Source organism: Lissotriton helveticus, chromosome 3_1, assembly GCF_964261635.1.
Source record: "Lissotriton helveticus chromosome 3_1, aLisHel1.1, whole genome shotgun sequence".
Lineage (NCBI taxonomy): Eukaryota > Metazoa > Chordata > Amphibia > Caudata > Salamandridae > Lissotriton > Lissotriton helveticus.
In genome coordinates, this window is record NC_136061.1 from 439,342,974 (window position 1) to 439,358,332 (window position 15,359).

The following is a 15,359-nucleotide window of genomic DNA, read 5'->3' on the forward strand; positions in this document are numbered from 1 at the left end:
CCTGCTTGGTAAGCTATGTCTGAACAGTGAGTGCCAAATCCTTCAAGGTTATTTCACCACAGTGGTTGTTGTTTGGTCTGATCAGCGCACGTCCTAGACATAACACATATGCAGCTGTGGCCACCTCTGATTTTGGCGCGTTTAATAATGCACTGCGCAGGGCATGCACACACAGTTTGGAGAACATTCGCATACAGAGAGTTGGCGTACAAAATGATGTGATCCCTTTCTACTATGGACCAGAGGTATGGGGCCGCCCTTGTAAACCCAAAGAGACCTTCTGCAGATATAATATAATATACTAGCAAGGGAGGGTAAGACTGAGGTGCAATTTAGCCTTCTTCCCTTTAGCATTTTAACATGCTTTCTCCCTTTGTATTTTATGGAATAGTAACTATGCTGATAACTTTGTTGCTTATAATATGTTTGCTTGTATTAGCTAAGATACTGCGCTTGAGAACACGGCATTAGAAATAAATATTTCAAACTTGCATGTGTCTTCATTTACTCCTCGTTTTGGACTGGTATGATAGTATAACGAGAGAGTGTTCATGTGTTCCACGTTACCTGAGGTGTTCTAAGTCCATGTTCTGGGTTATCTAATCATTGGGGGTATGGAAGAACCAATGAGACACTGATTGCTAGTCTGGTAGGGGATTTTGGATACTAAGGTGAGTTTTGGTACACCCTAATTCACTGAGGTTCCAAGTCTCTAGGCACAGTTCTGTGTAGGAGCAGAATCCCTGCGACAATGTATTGGGTCCTTGCACCTTCTCAGTTTGCTTTCAATCGCAACTCTATGTTTAACTTAAGTTTGTGGCTTTTTGTGTTGGGTTCAGTGCTCCAAACTCCACCAGATTTTTTGTCGTCCTGTAGCAGTCTCACGCTTACCCTCACTAGCTCTGGCAACTACACTTTGATGTCTTTAGAGCAAAAAGCCACTGCCAAACCTGCAAACCCCCAGCTAATTATTGCTGTCACAAGCATTGTGCAAGCTACACCATGCACAATGCCCGGTAACAGTGATCTCTTTGTGTGACTTCTGTATTCAGAAGTAGCAGTTGACTGACAATTTCTACTCCTTATTTATTTCAAACTTACTATTAACCAACAATATTGGTCTAGGCTCAGAAATGGGTGGATTAGTATGATTCAAGGAAGGGGCTCTTTAATGTAATTTATTACAACATCCGGGAGAGCTGAAGCAGTTGCCTAATTCCCAATGGTTACTATCTTGCCTTCTGATCAGTCTTTTATGAAGTAATCCATGCTGCTGTCACCGTCCCATTGTAATCAACGCTCAAATTTGTCAACCTGCCAGGGCCCTTAGGATCCTTCTTCAAAGGAACCAAGAGTCGGTGTTGGAGAGGTTCAAAAGGAGGGAGGCTGGTGATGACAAAATGACCAGAACAGGACAGTGTGACCCACATAACTCCTAATTTCTGCTACCTTTCTGACCTCACCACCCGTCTTATTTGGTAAAAACCTTAAATCTTTTAAGAGCATTAGGAAACTGGAGGTCCTCAGTGTCCTAAACTCAAATACTACTTGTCCTCCTACCCTCTTAATGTGCACATTGTGCATTTCATTTGTAAGCTTACACTCAAACTTGACTATGTCTTTACCTTCTTTTCTGATCTCACTGAATACCCGATTCCAGAAAGGCAAAAATGCAGAAAACTAAAATGTTGAAAGTCAGATTACAACAGGGTAACCAGACACTCTTTATTTACAAAATTTCCACTGGCTATCAATCAATTTCAAAATCTTTAGGATTTTGTAATGATTTGCACTACAAATGTCTGCCCGGCAATTCCACATACTATGGCCAGAAATATCTTCTTTATACAAGGCACAGTAAAAGTTCAGAACCTCCACCCACCCTCTTCTATCCTTACTAACATCCTGTTTTGTGAGGCTGATGATCCCATCCTTCCCCACTAAAAAACTAAAATGTTGGACCCTGCTGCCCTTCCTAGTCCCCTAATCCCACTCTTTTTTTCACTTTTAGAACTTTTTTTTATTGAGACGAATATATTTAATACAATTTGAGAGTGCATAGCATCCACGAGTAGTATAACAAATAACAAATCCAGAAGCAGAAAACAGCAGATAATCATGTCGTGTTACCAGGGGCCAAGGGGGGCCCGAAACGTGGATGAAGTCCAAGAATGAAGACAGTCATGCCTGTTGGTGCAGTTCACGTGAGTCAAGCAGTGGAAGCGATAAGGGTCCCGCTTTGTCCTTGGGTATCAAAATTAAAGTGGTGGGTTGAAAGGGGGTCACATCCCCTGAAGCATAAGCCGTTTTAGACTCTATGAGAGTTGGTTCTGTGCATCCTCATTGGGGCGAAAGGTCACTGATCCCATCAGCTGTATTTACCTAGCAGCAATCTGGGATACCCAGGACACCTAGAAACCTGCCTGCCCGTGGAGTCGCTGTCCCCATGTGGGGCCTCTTGGCATGCACCTCAGAGATTAAGTTGTAGAGAGGCAGTGGGAACTGGAGAGGTTGGAGGATCCAGACACAGGTCTTTGGGTAATCCAGTGATTACAGGGAGGGAAGGCAGGGGAACGGGGGCAGATAATGAGGATGGCAGGGGTCATGAGTCTTGGAGAAAGTCTCTCCATGTGTCCATAGATTTGTTATAGGGATCTGTTAGCATGGCAATAATCCGTTCACATGCGGTCCCCTAATACAGTTCTTGTAGCCACTTTTTGAGTGTTGGACATATGGGCAACCACCAAAGTTTCAGAACGCAAATCGTGGAAGAGGCCAATGCCGTAGCTAGCCATCTGATGCATGATATCTGAGCATTGGGAAGAGTCATGAAGGAAAGCTGTTTGTGCTTTCAACCCCCGGTGAGGGCTATTATTCGTCTGATTAAAGTCGTTACAGAGGACCAATAAGTTGATAGGGCGGGACAATTGGAAAGCAGATGAACAATGTTGCTCTTTAACAATCTGCATCTCCAGAATGTTGCTGTCAGGGGTAAGGAAGATCTACGGAGTCATAGAGGCGACCAATACCCTGCATTAAATGTCTTGCCTTCTGCACTAAAATCCTTTAGTGACATTGTGTTTGCAGAGTGTTCACTACAAATGCCTTTAATAAATAAATATATGACTTAAAAGTAAAAGAAAAAACTAGTCACTGCCAGGACATCATTTTCAGCTCTCTCTCTGCTAGTGTGTGAAACTGAAATACTTCACAGAAAGAGGTGCATTGTGTGATGAATGGAGACATATGATGCAACGGTGGCTGGTGTGATAATGCATTAAACAGGTTACATTAATGGTTAGTTTGTGTGTACTCATGTGAGTGTGTGTGTGGACGCATATGTGCGTGTGTGTGTGTGTGTTTGTGGGTGATGGAAAAGCCCTATTTTCTAAGTAAATGGAAACAGAAGCAATTAAGCACATTATCTGTGCCTGTGCGTCCATTCATGGTAACAATTCATGCATTAGATACAAAGGGAGCATAGAATCCCCCACGCGTTATTTCCTGTCAGATTCTGTTCCACGGCTGCCCCATTCTCTCAATGCCTGACTCCTAAATAATGCCCCAGTTTCATTCACACCATGGCCAGCGCCTGACACCACAATAGCCTCCGTGCTATCTCACCTTGGTCGGCCTGTTGAAAAGACAGGAGCCACCTCCTCGGCTCAGAAACTCTTTGTATTCCGCAATGCTGCACTTGGAGAATTTACGTGGATGGTAAATCCTGCAATTGGAAAGAACAAATAAAAGACGCATAATATAGAAGGAACGCTCCAAAGGAAAATGTATTAAAAGGAATCACGGCGAAGACAACGCAATTGTTCATTTAGCATTAGACACTTTGGAAATGTGTTTGCAATATCTGTTTCTGATGCCAAAACCTTAGTTGATAACGTTTCCAAGCTGCAGGTTAGCTGTTTATGTTTACATTCCTACTCGTAAGAATGAAATTATTTATTTTTTCCTTTTACATCATTTCAGTGCTACCCTTTACGCGTTAGACAATATGCTTCAGCGGGCCGAGTGCATAGTATGCATTCATTCACGTACCTTCCTTTCTCTCTCCTCCGTACTTCGGAACATCCTTCCATTCTTTTAAACTAGAAGTGGAAGCAATGACAGCTATGGGGCTGGCACAATGTGTCTACAGCAATCAACCCTAGTGCAACCTCCCAAAATGCACCATGGATCCGTTGAAATGGGTGCAGAGCCATGTGTTCTGAGGGAGGCTCAATCTAAAGAGGTTTGACAATATATCATCTGCCCAAAAGCCCTTTTTTCGTTTCCAACAGAGTCTTAATTGAAATTCCTAATTCCCCACCTCCTGCACAAACTCTATTCGAGTAAGTGGTTGAGAGTAGAGGCAGGAGTTAGCCTCATCACCAAAGTACTCCTGCTGGTTTGCATCAGTAAAACAAGCACCGCCTTTCAGAGACGTCCGAAACAAGTACAAATACAGCACGGATAGTTTGGTTGCCATTGGCTCTATATTTTAGGTGTTAATGACTCGGTTACCTACCGGTAATGTTCATTACTCTGAGTCATAGTCTCCCTCATCACAGTAACCATGGAGCACTCAGTGATCCGGACACAGCATTCCCCCAATCAAAAAGGTCCTCACTCAAGATGGTCGCCCGGCAGGAAGTACCTGCCACCTGGCCTATAAGGGTGGGACCTAGACAGGAAACATCCTGAAATATAAAGCAAAAACCATTGTTCGTCCCCCCACCAGCAACGGCGGGCGGGAGGGAATAAGACTGTGACGAGGGAGACCATGACTCGGAGTAATAAACATTACCGGTAAGTAACCGAGTCATTACCTACCTCGTCCATCTCCTTCGTCACAGTAACCATGGAGCGTATACCCAAGCAAAAGACGAACAAGGAACAGACACCAAGATTCCAGAAAAATACAAATTTTAATAAATACAGACAAGAAACACAATCAGTGGACAGCCGCAAGGACAGCGGAACCAAAATCCCCAGAAAAAACCTCCCCCATTCTTAACCGATAATGGGAAACAAAAGTGTGAGGGGAGGACCAGGTAGCCGCAGCACAAAGATCCTTAAGGGAAGCCCCTTTGAATGAAGTCCAGGAGGAAGCCATACGCCGGGTAGACCAACCCTGAACAACCGGGTGAAGGGATACACCCAAATGGCGGTAGGCCAGGGAGACAGTGGAACGGGAAAGAGAGGCCGTGGTAGGGCGATGACTCTGACGGGCAACACCAAAGGTAACAAACAAAAAAATCCACCTGGCAAAAGGAGGCAGTACGCTCCAGGTAGATTACCAGAGCCCTGGTCAAATCCAGGGAATGGAGCAGAATTTCCTCATCAGTAGAAGGGGAAGTGAAAAAGGCAGGAAACCTTGGGAAGAAAAGCCGGGTCAGGATGGAGGACCACTTTGTCAGGAAAAAAACGTAAGAAGGGAGGATGACAAAGCAAGGCCCCAAGTTCCCCCAAGCGACGGCCAGAAGTAATGGCGACCAGAAAGCAAACCTTCAGGGTCAGAAACTCCAGAGAGACTGAAGTCAGAGGCTCAAAGGGAGAATCCTGCAAGGCATGAACGACCAAGGGAAGATCCCAGGGAGGGACAGGAGCAGCAACGACAGGCCGCCGAAGAAAGAAACTGCGCAAAAGGCGCAAAGCCAAGGCCTCAAAGGGAACAAGAGAGGACCCCCAGAGAGCCTTAATGGCGGACCACTAGCTGCGGAGTGTAGAGAGCGACAGACCAAGCAAAAACCCATCCCGGAAAAACTCTAGAACAGAACCCCCTTTCACAGGAATCAGGGAGAACCCCCCGGGAAGAACACCGAATGGAAAAATTCTGCCAGTGGCGCTCATAGATCTTAAGGCTACTGCCCTTACGAGAATTCTGGATAGAAAACGCCACAGCAGAGGAACACCCCAAGAAGACTAGCCTTCGCCTTTCAATTTCCAAACCCCAAAACCAACTGGGCGAGAGCCCGACGAGACAGGTGAGGAAAGCAAAGAGAAGCAGGAGACAGCGGGATCCGCCAAGGTAGAGCAGTCGCCAGGTGAAGAAGGAGGGGATACCAAGTCGGGCGAGGCCAAAGGGGAGCCACCAACAGTACCAACACCCTCTCTGACCTGATCTTTGCCAGAACCTTACTGAGAAGGGGAAAATGCATAAAGAAGACCTTGGGGCCAAGAGAAACTCAGGGAATCCACGCTCCCACGCAAGGCAGAAGGGCACAGAGCCTCGGCAGAAGAGCATCCTGAGGGGACGCAAAGAGATCCAACCAGGGCCTCCCAAACCTCTCCAACAGCTCCCGAAAAACCAGAGGAGACAGGGACAGAGAGACAGAAGACGGAAGAAGGTGACTCAGCTGATCCGCACTCCCATTCTCCCTCCTCGGCAGATAGACACCCATCAGACCCAGCAGATTGTCCTCTGCCCAAGACCCAATCTGATCCGCCAGGATAGCCAAAAGAGGAGAGCGAGTGCCCCCCAAATGGTTCAAGTAGGCACGAGTCACCTGATTGTCCGTCCTGACCTGAACCCATAAGTCTTGCAGGTATGGAGCAAAGTGAACGAGAGCTTTGAAGACCGCTGCCAGTCCTTTCCAGTTCGAGGACATCCAGCTCTCTGCGGGGGACCAGGCACCCTGATCAGAGAGAGACCCGATGGTGGCCCCCCAACCCCAAGGGCTGGCATCGGTGGTTAGGGTACAGGGAAGGGGAGGATCCAGGGGAACACCCCTCGCCAGGTTTTCCGGCACCAACCACCACTGCAGCAGGAGAGACACGGCAGGAGTCACAGGAACAGGGGCCTCGTAGTTCAGGGACATCGGATCCCAGTGGGCCAGAAGGTGATGCACCAGATGGTAGAGGTGTCTGTGAGCCCAAGGGACCAGGAAGAGAGAGGCAGACATGTCCCCCTGAACCCGCAACCAGGTCCGTGTGGAGGCAGAAGAGCCCGACAGGAGGGAGTTCAGATGAGACCGGAGACGGAGCTGGCGATCTGTAGGCAGGAACACCAACCCCAACCTGGTGTTGTGTTGAAGAGAGCACCGATGAACTGAAGCTCCTGCAAAGGGACAAGGTGGGACTTGCTGACATTCACCAGGAACCCATGAGACTCTAGGACAAGCCGGACCAGTGCCACATCCTCCAGGGCCTTAAGAAAAGACGAGAAAGAGATTAACCAATAATCCAGGTAAGGACGGTGACGTCGAGAGCCCAAGCGGAAGAGAACAGACCAATCCGGCCGTCCACCCGAAGATAGTCAGGACTTGGCAGAGGCATCGGGGAGGGCAGGGATCAGCAGGTGGTTGCCGGGACTTGGCAGAGAAGGGGGTGCCCCGGCCACAACCCCTCCCGCGAAAGGGTTGGGAGGAACCCCTTGCAGCAGATGGGTATTCCCAAAAGCACGCCTGTCACCAAATCCACACCCCCTCAGAGGTGGCCGCAGAGGAGTCAGGAGCTTACGTTCCTCCACAGATTTCTTAAGGAGATCTTCAAGCCGAGATCCAAACAATTTGGAACCATCAAAGCGCAAGCGGGAAAGGAGGGCCTTCTGAGAAGCACCCACCTTCCAGGAGCGCTTCCAAATATTCCGGCGTGCATAAATAATGGAGCCAGAAATGGCAGCCGCAGCAGACAAAGAGTCAAAAGAGATGTCTGATAACAAACAAACCTGCTGTTCCATAAGGGACAGACAGGAATTAACATCCTCCCCTTCCTGAAGGGCCACAGACAGGACCTGGAAATCATGGAGCAGTGACTGCACAACATATGAGGCATAGGCCCCCGCCCGGATTGAAAAGTTAGCAGCGGAGTAGGCCCGCCGGGCTGCACCGTCCACTTTCTTATCAACTGGGTTAGGTGTCCTCAGAAATGATAGAACCACTGGACGCAAGACCCACCATGAGAGAATCCACCTTAACACTAGGAGGAAATTCAGACAGAAAGTCCTGGAGAGGATATTTCTTGGCGAGGAACCATGGGAAACCAGCCGTTTCAACATCAGCTCACTCATGAGACCAGAAGACCCCTGAGCGCCTTGTGAACAGGAAGGGTGTCTGGTTCCCTTCGGCGGTACTGGGAGAAATCATCATCATCCTCAGCCAGCGGTGCAACAGATGGGAAAGCCAAATTGTCCTTCAAGTGCGTGAGGACCTCCTTCAATTCAGCGCACTGAGCAAAGCGGCCATGCTGCTCATTGTCCAAGCCATCAGAATCAGGGACAGGCAGAGAAGAACCAGCAGGAACCAAAGGCACCGGCCCCTCATGAGCCTCCAAGGCAGAAGACAGAGCCCTATCAATCATGGACTGGAGCACATCAAGGTCCAAACCCACAGGCCGGGAGGGAACACCGTTGCCCAGCCACCGGCCCCACCCCCTAATTACCAGAAGGTACAAAGTGCCACAGAAACTGCCCCGCGAGGACGACAGGAGCAGGAGATGCAGACCCAAGGAGGGAGCAGGTAAGTCAACAAAGCACAAGTCAGGCAAATACACAAGTCAGGCAAATATGACAGAAACCGAGTTTAAAACCAGCACTCCAGTTACAGAGGTGTAAAGCCGCATGCAAACACACCGGCCCACACAAGAACATGAGGCAGCTCAGCCGCACCCCAGGCGCTCAGAGCGGAGAAGCAGCATAGAAAACAGGGCAAAAGAAATACCGCTGGCAGCAGCGCACCTTTATTAAAAAAGAAGAAAGCAACTGCTCCCCTCGCTCAGCGCGGGAGCGGAGCCAGGAAAACCGCCGCCCCAGGAGGAGCGGAGGTGCACAAAAACAAAAAAAGGGGACGCTATTGCAGACCCGGAAAATGAAAAGAAAAAAGAAAAAATACATACCAAGCCGGAGATGCAAACCGCCTCGAACATGAGATGAAAAGGGTGTTCGAGCCGGAACACAGAGAAAAGAACAGGATGTTTCCTGTCTAGGTCCCACCCTTATAGGTCAGGTGGCAGGTACTTCCTGCCGGATGACCATCTTGGGTGAGGACATTTATGATTGGGTGAATGCTGTGTCCGGATCACTGAGTGCTCCATGGTTACTGTGACGAGGAAGACGGAGGAGGTAGGTATTTTCTGATTTCTTTCTGGGCTGGGTTTAACTGAAATGAATGTATCATACGCCCTCTGTCCAGGGGCGCAACTAGATCCGAACTCTAGGGTGGAGGTGGGGGCTGACACCCCTAGCAACGGGGTAGGACAAGCATTCCTACAAGTGGGAGTCGGAGCTAACCTCATAGCCTTTATATAATAGAAAAAAAGGAGTGACAAATTGTGCAATTTAAACATACTGGACAAACCTGATATACAATCCATATTATTTGTAGATTTGACACTGCTCCTAGGATTTAATTCATTGAAAGTTCAGGAAAATGCTCCTGGTCCATTGTTAACTCTAGGTACAGTTTTAGTTAACTCGAGAAGTTGTAAAATATTCATGAGTAAGACTGCTCTTCAGTACAGGTCTCTAAGTAGGAGGCTTAGTAGCAGTGCTTAATATGAGCATGTAGTTGCAGCTGGAGCCCACTGGCACTCATTTTATGGGTCCCTTCCATTTTTCCTCATCGGACTTTGGGGCATATTACCAACAACTAGCGATAATTATCGCTATGTTGGTTTAGCGGTGATATTTTTATCGCCGAGCTGCGGCGATTTTTATCGCTTAGGAGCCTTGATATTATCAAGGTTTATCTCCTAAGCGATAAAAATCGGCCGAAATGCATGAATATCGCTGAAAAGTCAGCGATATTCATGCATTACCGAGCTAATGCTCTTAGCCATGTTATCCACCTACCATTGGATAACATGGTTAAGAACTGCTCAGGGGCAGTTGTTAGCTTTTGGAGATATTCGCGCTTAGCGCGAATATCTCCAAAAGTTGGTAATAGGAGATAGCGATGTTAGCGACTGTTTCCAGTCGCTAACATCTTGGCACGCCCACTTTGCATGTCATTAGTGATAAATACCACTGACATGCAAAGCGGGGCCCAAGATGGTCGCTATCTCCTACTAGCTGTCGCTAACTGGTGTTAGCGACAGCTAGGTAATAGGGAGATCATTTTATCTCCGCTTTCTTGGCTTTTAAAGCCAAAAAAGCGGAGATAAACCCCCTTGATAATATGCCCCTTTGTTACAGGACAAGAAAGAGAAAAACACAAAAGGGGGACAGGAGGAGGAGAAAGATGGAAACATTGTGAAAAAGGAAGAAAGTAAAGATGAAAAATAACTAAAGAGTAAGATAAAAGAGCAGGGAGAGCCTGGTGGTGAATGAAAGTAGAACACAGTAGAATCACGTCTAATGAATTTTGGTATTCACCTCTCACAACATTTGAAATTGCCAGCTACAGGCTCCTGACCAAGACTTTGGGCTCCAGCATTTATTATTTTGCAAATAACTTTTGGACTGCTTAGAGGGTTACCATGTGTTATGTTGGGGTATTTAGACTGGTAAGTCACAGATTCAATTATCAAAATACCATTCCTTCTTCCTGAGTTGATTGTGTGCAATCAGTTAGTAATATTGCAGCCTGTAAATACACTGTTACACACCTGTGCTACACTAAATAAAAAGCCAATAGGAATTATTACATTACCACATTAAGCAGTTCCCTTATATGTAGCATAGTGATCCATGCAGGAATGCACCAGGCTATCATTGATGAGAAGGCAAAAAAGCTGCCACGTAGGGAGTGTTCTGTAGCTAGAATGCAGATGCAAAGTTATTTTTTTTAGGAAAATATGCTCCATTCCCTATAGAAATGAGATACAATAAAACCAAGAGAGAGAGGTAAAGGATAGGCGTTCTGGTTCTGCATTTGAATCCATTGCCGTATTTAAATCATCCCATGTGGAAGTCAGTGCTGCTTTTGTGCCACAGCCATACCAAAATCTGTTTTGGTAATGTGAGAAAAGGTTACTTTCTTCGATGAATGTAGATGTTTGCCTTGAAGCTGATTTTTCCATCTTTTTGCTAGAAACAATTGCTCATTGACCAGAAGTTAGAAGGAGCCTTTGGTTGAAGGCCTCCCTGTTTTAGGGAGTTCTGCTAAGTTGTTGAGATTTCTGGCTGGAGTGGCTGCAGAGCTATTAATGAGGATATTCTTGTATATATAAACAGGACATGGGTATGCCAGTGATCGTGCTGGCCTGCCAGCTTATGCATCCTTGAAGTCCCATGTGGGCATAAGGCTAAGGTTAAGTAACTGTGGTTGTTTTCATAATTAGCTTTCTAGCAAACTGCACAGCACTACTGGAACTGTGATTGAGCAATGATTGAGCAATGGAGAGGGAAGCAGGGGTCTACAATTATTTGGAGGGTTTGAATGAATGCAGGTGTGCCAGAAACACAGCAAGGATAAGTGGTGAGGCCTTTGACTGTGCTGCCAAGTCATCTGGATGTCCTAAAGTACTGCCCCTTGAGGTACTGTGGTTGGGGGACCCTTTTCCATGTGACTTCTTCTACTGTGTCTGTTTTTGTAACCTTAAGGCTCATCATCAGCTCTCCCCATTCAGATTTCCTGTCTCATGTTAAGGTCTTTTGATCACTGTCTGCTCTTCAGGCCACAGGTCAGCTTTCCAGGATATAGGATAGGTTACTCTGAAGCAACGCAGGCATCAGGTCTCCTGACGTTCCTGGCGCTGGTCAGGTTTTCCTGTTACCTACTCCTGGTTTGTTCTTCAGAAGTAAAGAACATTAAACATCCGTATTGTTCACTATTTAAAGGCTGAGAAGTAGGTGTGTGTTGTGCAGCACATGGGCAATTATTGGAAACAATATATATTTAGTTCAATGTTTACACACTGAGCCATAAATATGCATCAGTTTAGTATCCATGCACTGACACATTTAACTAAGTCAACTAAACATGTACAGAGTGAACAAACCATAAAAGAGCCCATAATAATTTAGAAAAAAATATAATGTTGCATGAAAATGCCCTACTAGAAAGGATACATATTCCGCTTACTAAGATTTCAATGAGTCAAAGGCACAAATTGGTGCAGATAGAAACTGTACAAGATTATTGGCAATAAATGAAAAGAATGTGATATTGGATAAAGAAGAGTGTTATAAAAAACACTCCACTGCTTCCTGATAATGACTAATACTTTGCAACCATTGACATAACTCCATGCATTATTCTGGAAAAGTTAAGATACTTGTGTAGTGTTGTGATGCTAATTTTCTAAAGCATTGTAGTTACCAAATGTGTTTCAGAACTTCTGAGATTCAAAGTTTAACTTTTTAGGTCTAGCTGCACATCGCAGCAGTCACCTGACCATGTATGATGAACAGAAAAAGAGCTTAAAGATGCACACCTAAGAGAGGGGCTTTGTCTCTGCCCACATGTTGGTTATCTTGAGTACAATATTTGATTGGGCAGAAGGCATGTGATGCCAATTGAGAAATAGTGCTTGTTGTACTCCCAATGATGTGGCCGTTTGCAATGTTAAATTTCTTTACCATGTGGTAACAGTATTGTGTAATAATGTTCTTAAAGTGTGATGACATGCTCGCTCTGAGCATTAACTACACTGTGCACTATGTTTTTATTGATAGGCTACTCGTATTGGTGAATACAACTGTTCAATAAGGGTGCTCCCACATTCAAAATGGCTGTGTCATCCACATAAATGCTGCAAGGGTGTCTGTGCAGGCTTTTTTCATCCCAATATATGCTTGTACAGTGAAGAATAAGCAGTTGGTTCTCCCCCTCCATCCCAGTACTCCGATGGACATGCCTGTTGCTGCAGCTCCAACATGCCTCATGCTGATTCTTCCTGATGCATCAATGCACTGTCTTGATTTGCTCCCCCCAAATGCAGCCGCACGCACCAGTACAGCTCCCCCAAGCCACGTGAGCCAGATTCACAGTTATAATGATAATAATAATTACGCACTTGTATAGCGCACGACTACCCGGAGGCATCTCGGCGCTTGCACGAATACTGCTGAGGAACCTTTCCTGGCCTTTCCCTGTGAGGTGCCCACTTCTGGGCACCCCCAAGGTGAAGCCAGGCATCCTAGCGTTGTTGGGGCCGTTGCGGAGATTAAGCAAGCTATTGCCCAGAGTTGCAGAGTGGGACTCATGATTAGAATAGGCACCGAGGCGAGAATGATCAGGTCCGAGGAAATTGAGCCCGAGACCCGCCGAGGCGGGAATTGCACCCTGGTCCCAGGCCAGACTTCTGCATCAGGGTCTGCCGCTCTAACCATTGAGCCACACTTCTCCAATAGTTATGGGATATTCCTGACCGCATTGCTCAGTTTTTACCACAAATTGGGAACAATTACAGGCAGATTAATTAAGCGACGTAGCCACTTTTTAAATGTAAGCCATTATATCCATTTTATTATTAGTCAATGCTTTTATTTCATTGCCAAAACTCTCCTCATTTCCTCTGCAGAGACAGTGTGCACTTGACTCTTACACTGTCCCCTCAACACGTTAGAAATGCTACTCACTAGTGCAGGTTAAAGATCCATGTAAGTGATGAGGTGTGATACTTGCCCCAAATTCCAGCGAGCAAAATGAATAAACAGACTTCTTGTAGGTGGTTTGAGGGGCAGTGGGCGTCACCACTGGGAATTATTTGAAACTTTTGTGGTACAATTTTCTAAAACACCACAGACCCTTACAGGGCATTCATGAAATATTCCAGTACTTTCATTGTGCACCAGGGAAGCCTGGCCTTTCCTAAAAGTAGATCTAGTTTTTTTCAAATGTCTTGCCAGAAATTACTTCCACAATACCAAGGTTAGCATTTTTTAGTGGGTGAGCCCTTTACACCAAGGAGTATATACAATATGACAGTGGCAGAAATTTGCCTTGGGTAATTCAGCCATAGTCATCGGTACCTATAAAACTTCCCTTCGATATACAAGGGTGAGCATTTTATCATCGACACCCCCCTATAAAATGAGTGGAAGCTAGCTCTCCTATGACAAGAATTACCTCAAATATCAGTTCCAGCATTTTGCTATTGATTCACCCCATATGCTTAAGAATTATGTGCATCATACCACTAGCTCGGTGTCCCTGCTGCTGGTTATGGCTGAGCTAGCGCCTTTCTCAGTTAGATGGTTTGAGTCCCCATAGCCAATGAGAGTATCTTATTAGAAGCATGACAGGGCCTGCAGCTTGCATGGGTAACACCTTCTATCCATATTCTATTAGTGCCCTGGTCCATAAGGCCGAATAACCTTCAGTATGCCATACCAGCAGTATACTTGCAAGCGTAACACACATGCAGTCACACACACACTCATACACACACACACACACACACACACACATTCACTTACACTAATTCTCTCATATACCTAGTTTCACACACTCTCACATTCGTTCTTTCTACATCTCTTACGCTATTTAGTACATTTGTACTCTGCCACACTCACACTCCCATTAGTCAATCTGCTTTTATTGTGTTAGAAAAGCTTGCTAAACCTGTCTTGTCTTTTAGGGAAGCTTAATAAAAAACATATCCTCTATACAATACTGCCGAGTCAATATTGGTTACAAGTATGATGTTAATGAAAAGTGCCCTTCTTTAAAATAGCTGTACATGGCTTATATTTAGTTTCACATGTAGATCAAGCAGTTACCTTAGCTGCCCTTGACCTCCACTTACACTTAGCTGCCCTTGACCTCCACTTACACAACTCCGGCCCCACCCATAAAGCCGGTAATTTATTGCATCCCATCATCTCAAATCTCAACTGTATCACTCACCTCTCTTCCTCTCCTGTCATTTGGTCTGATCACTTTACTGTCAACTTTTCAATTAGAATACCAGCTCATAATAATTCCTCTAGACTTCCCCCTCATAAAGCTAGTAGGAACTGGAAAAGTTTGGATATAGACAAACTTAATTCTTGCCTTGATAATTCCAAACCAACATCTCCTATCATCTCTACCAAGGAGGTTTCTGTAGTCAATTCCTGGCTAAATACAGCCCTAGATTTGTGTCTTCCCACTCAGAGGAATAAGTCACAGTTCCATCACCCACCAGCTCCCTGGTTTAACGACTCATTGCGTCGGGAAAAGTCCTGTTGCAAGAAACTGGAGTGCTTATGGCGTTCGGACTATTGCACACTTAAGAAAGCAAATTACAAGGCTGCCCTTCGGACATACCACTCCGCCTGTGACACTGCCAGAGCCAATCATGCAAACAGCATCATACTTAAGGCCCAAAATAGACCTAAGGCTCTGTTTAAACTAGTAAAAGATCTTTCTGGCATGTCTTCTGCACCTAAAGACCCTTCTTTGGACTCTTCCCAATGCAACGCTTTGGCTAAATTCTTCTTGGACAAAATTGATAAGATCTATGCTATCCTTGATGCCACTCCCAATGCTCCTACTTTCCCT

General features: G+C 45.9%; 1 protein-coding gene across 1 annotated transcript in view; it reads right to left on the reverse strand.

Annotated features, from left to right (window-relative positions):
* ADAM23 (ADAM metallopeptidase domain 23) overlaps positions 1-15,359 on the reverse strand; it is a 748,300-nt gene that overhangs the window by 129,545 nt on the left and 603,396 nt on the right. Inside the window, exon 15 of the mRNA XM_078680301.1 lies at positions 3,625-3,724. Within this exon, the coding sequence (XP_078536427.1) occupies positions 3,625-3,724 (100 nt within the window). The remainder of the gene's footprint in view (positions 1-3,624; positions 3,725-15,359) is intronic.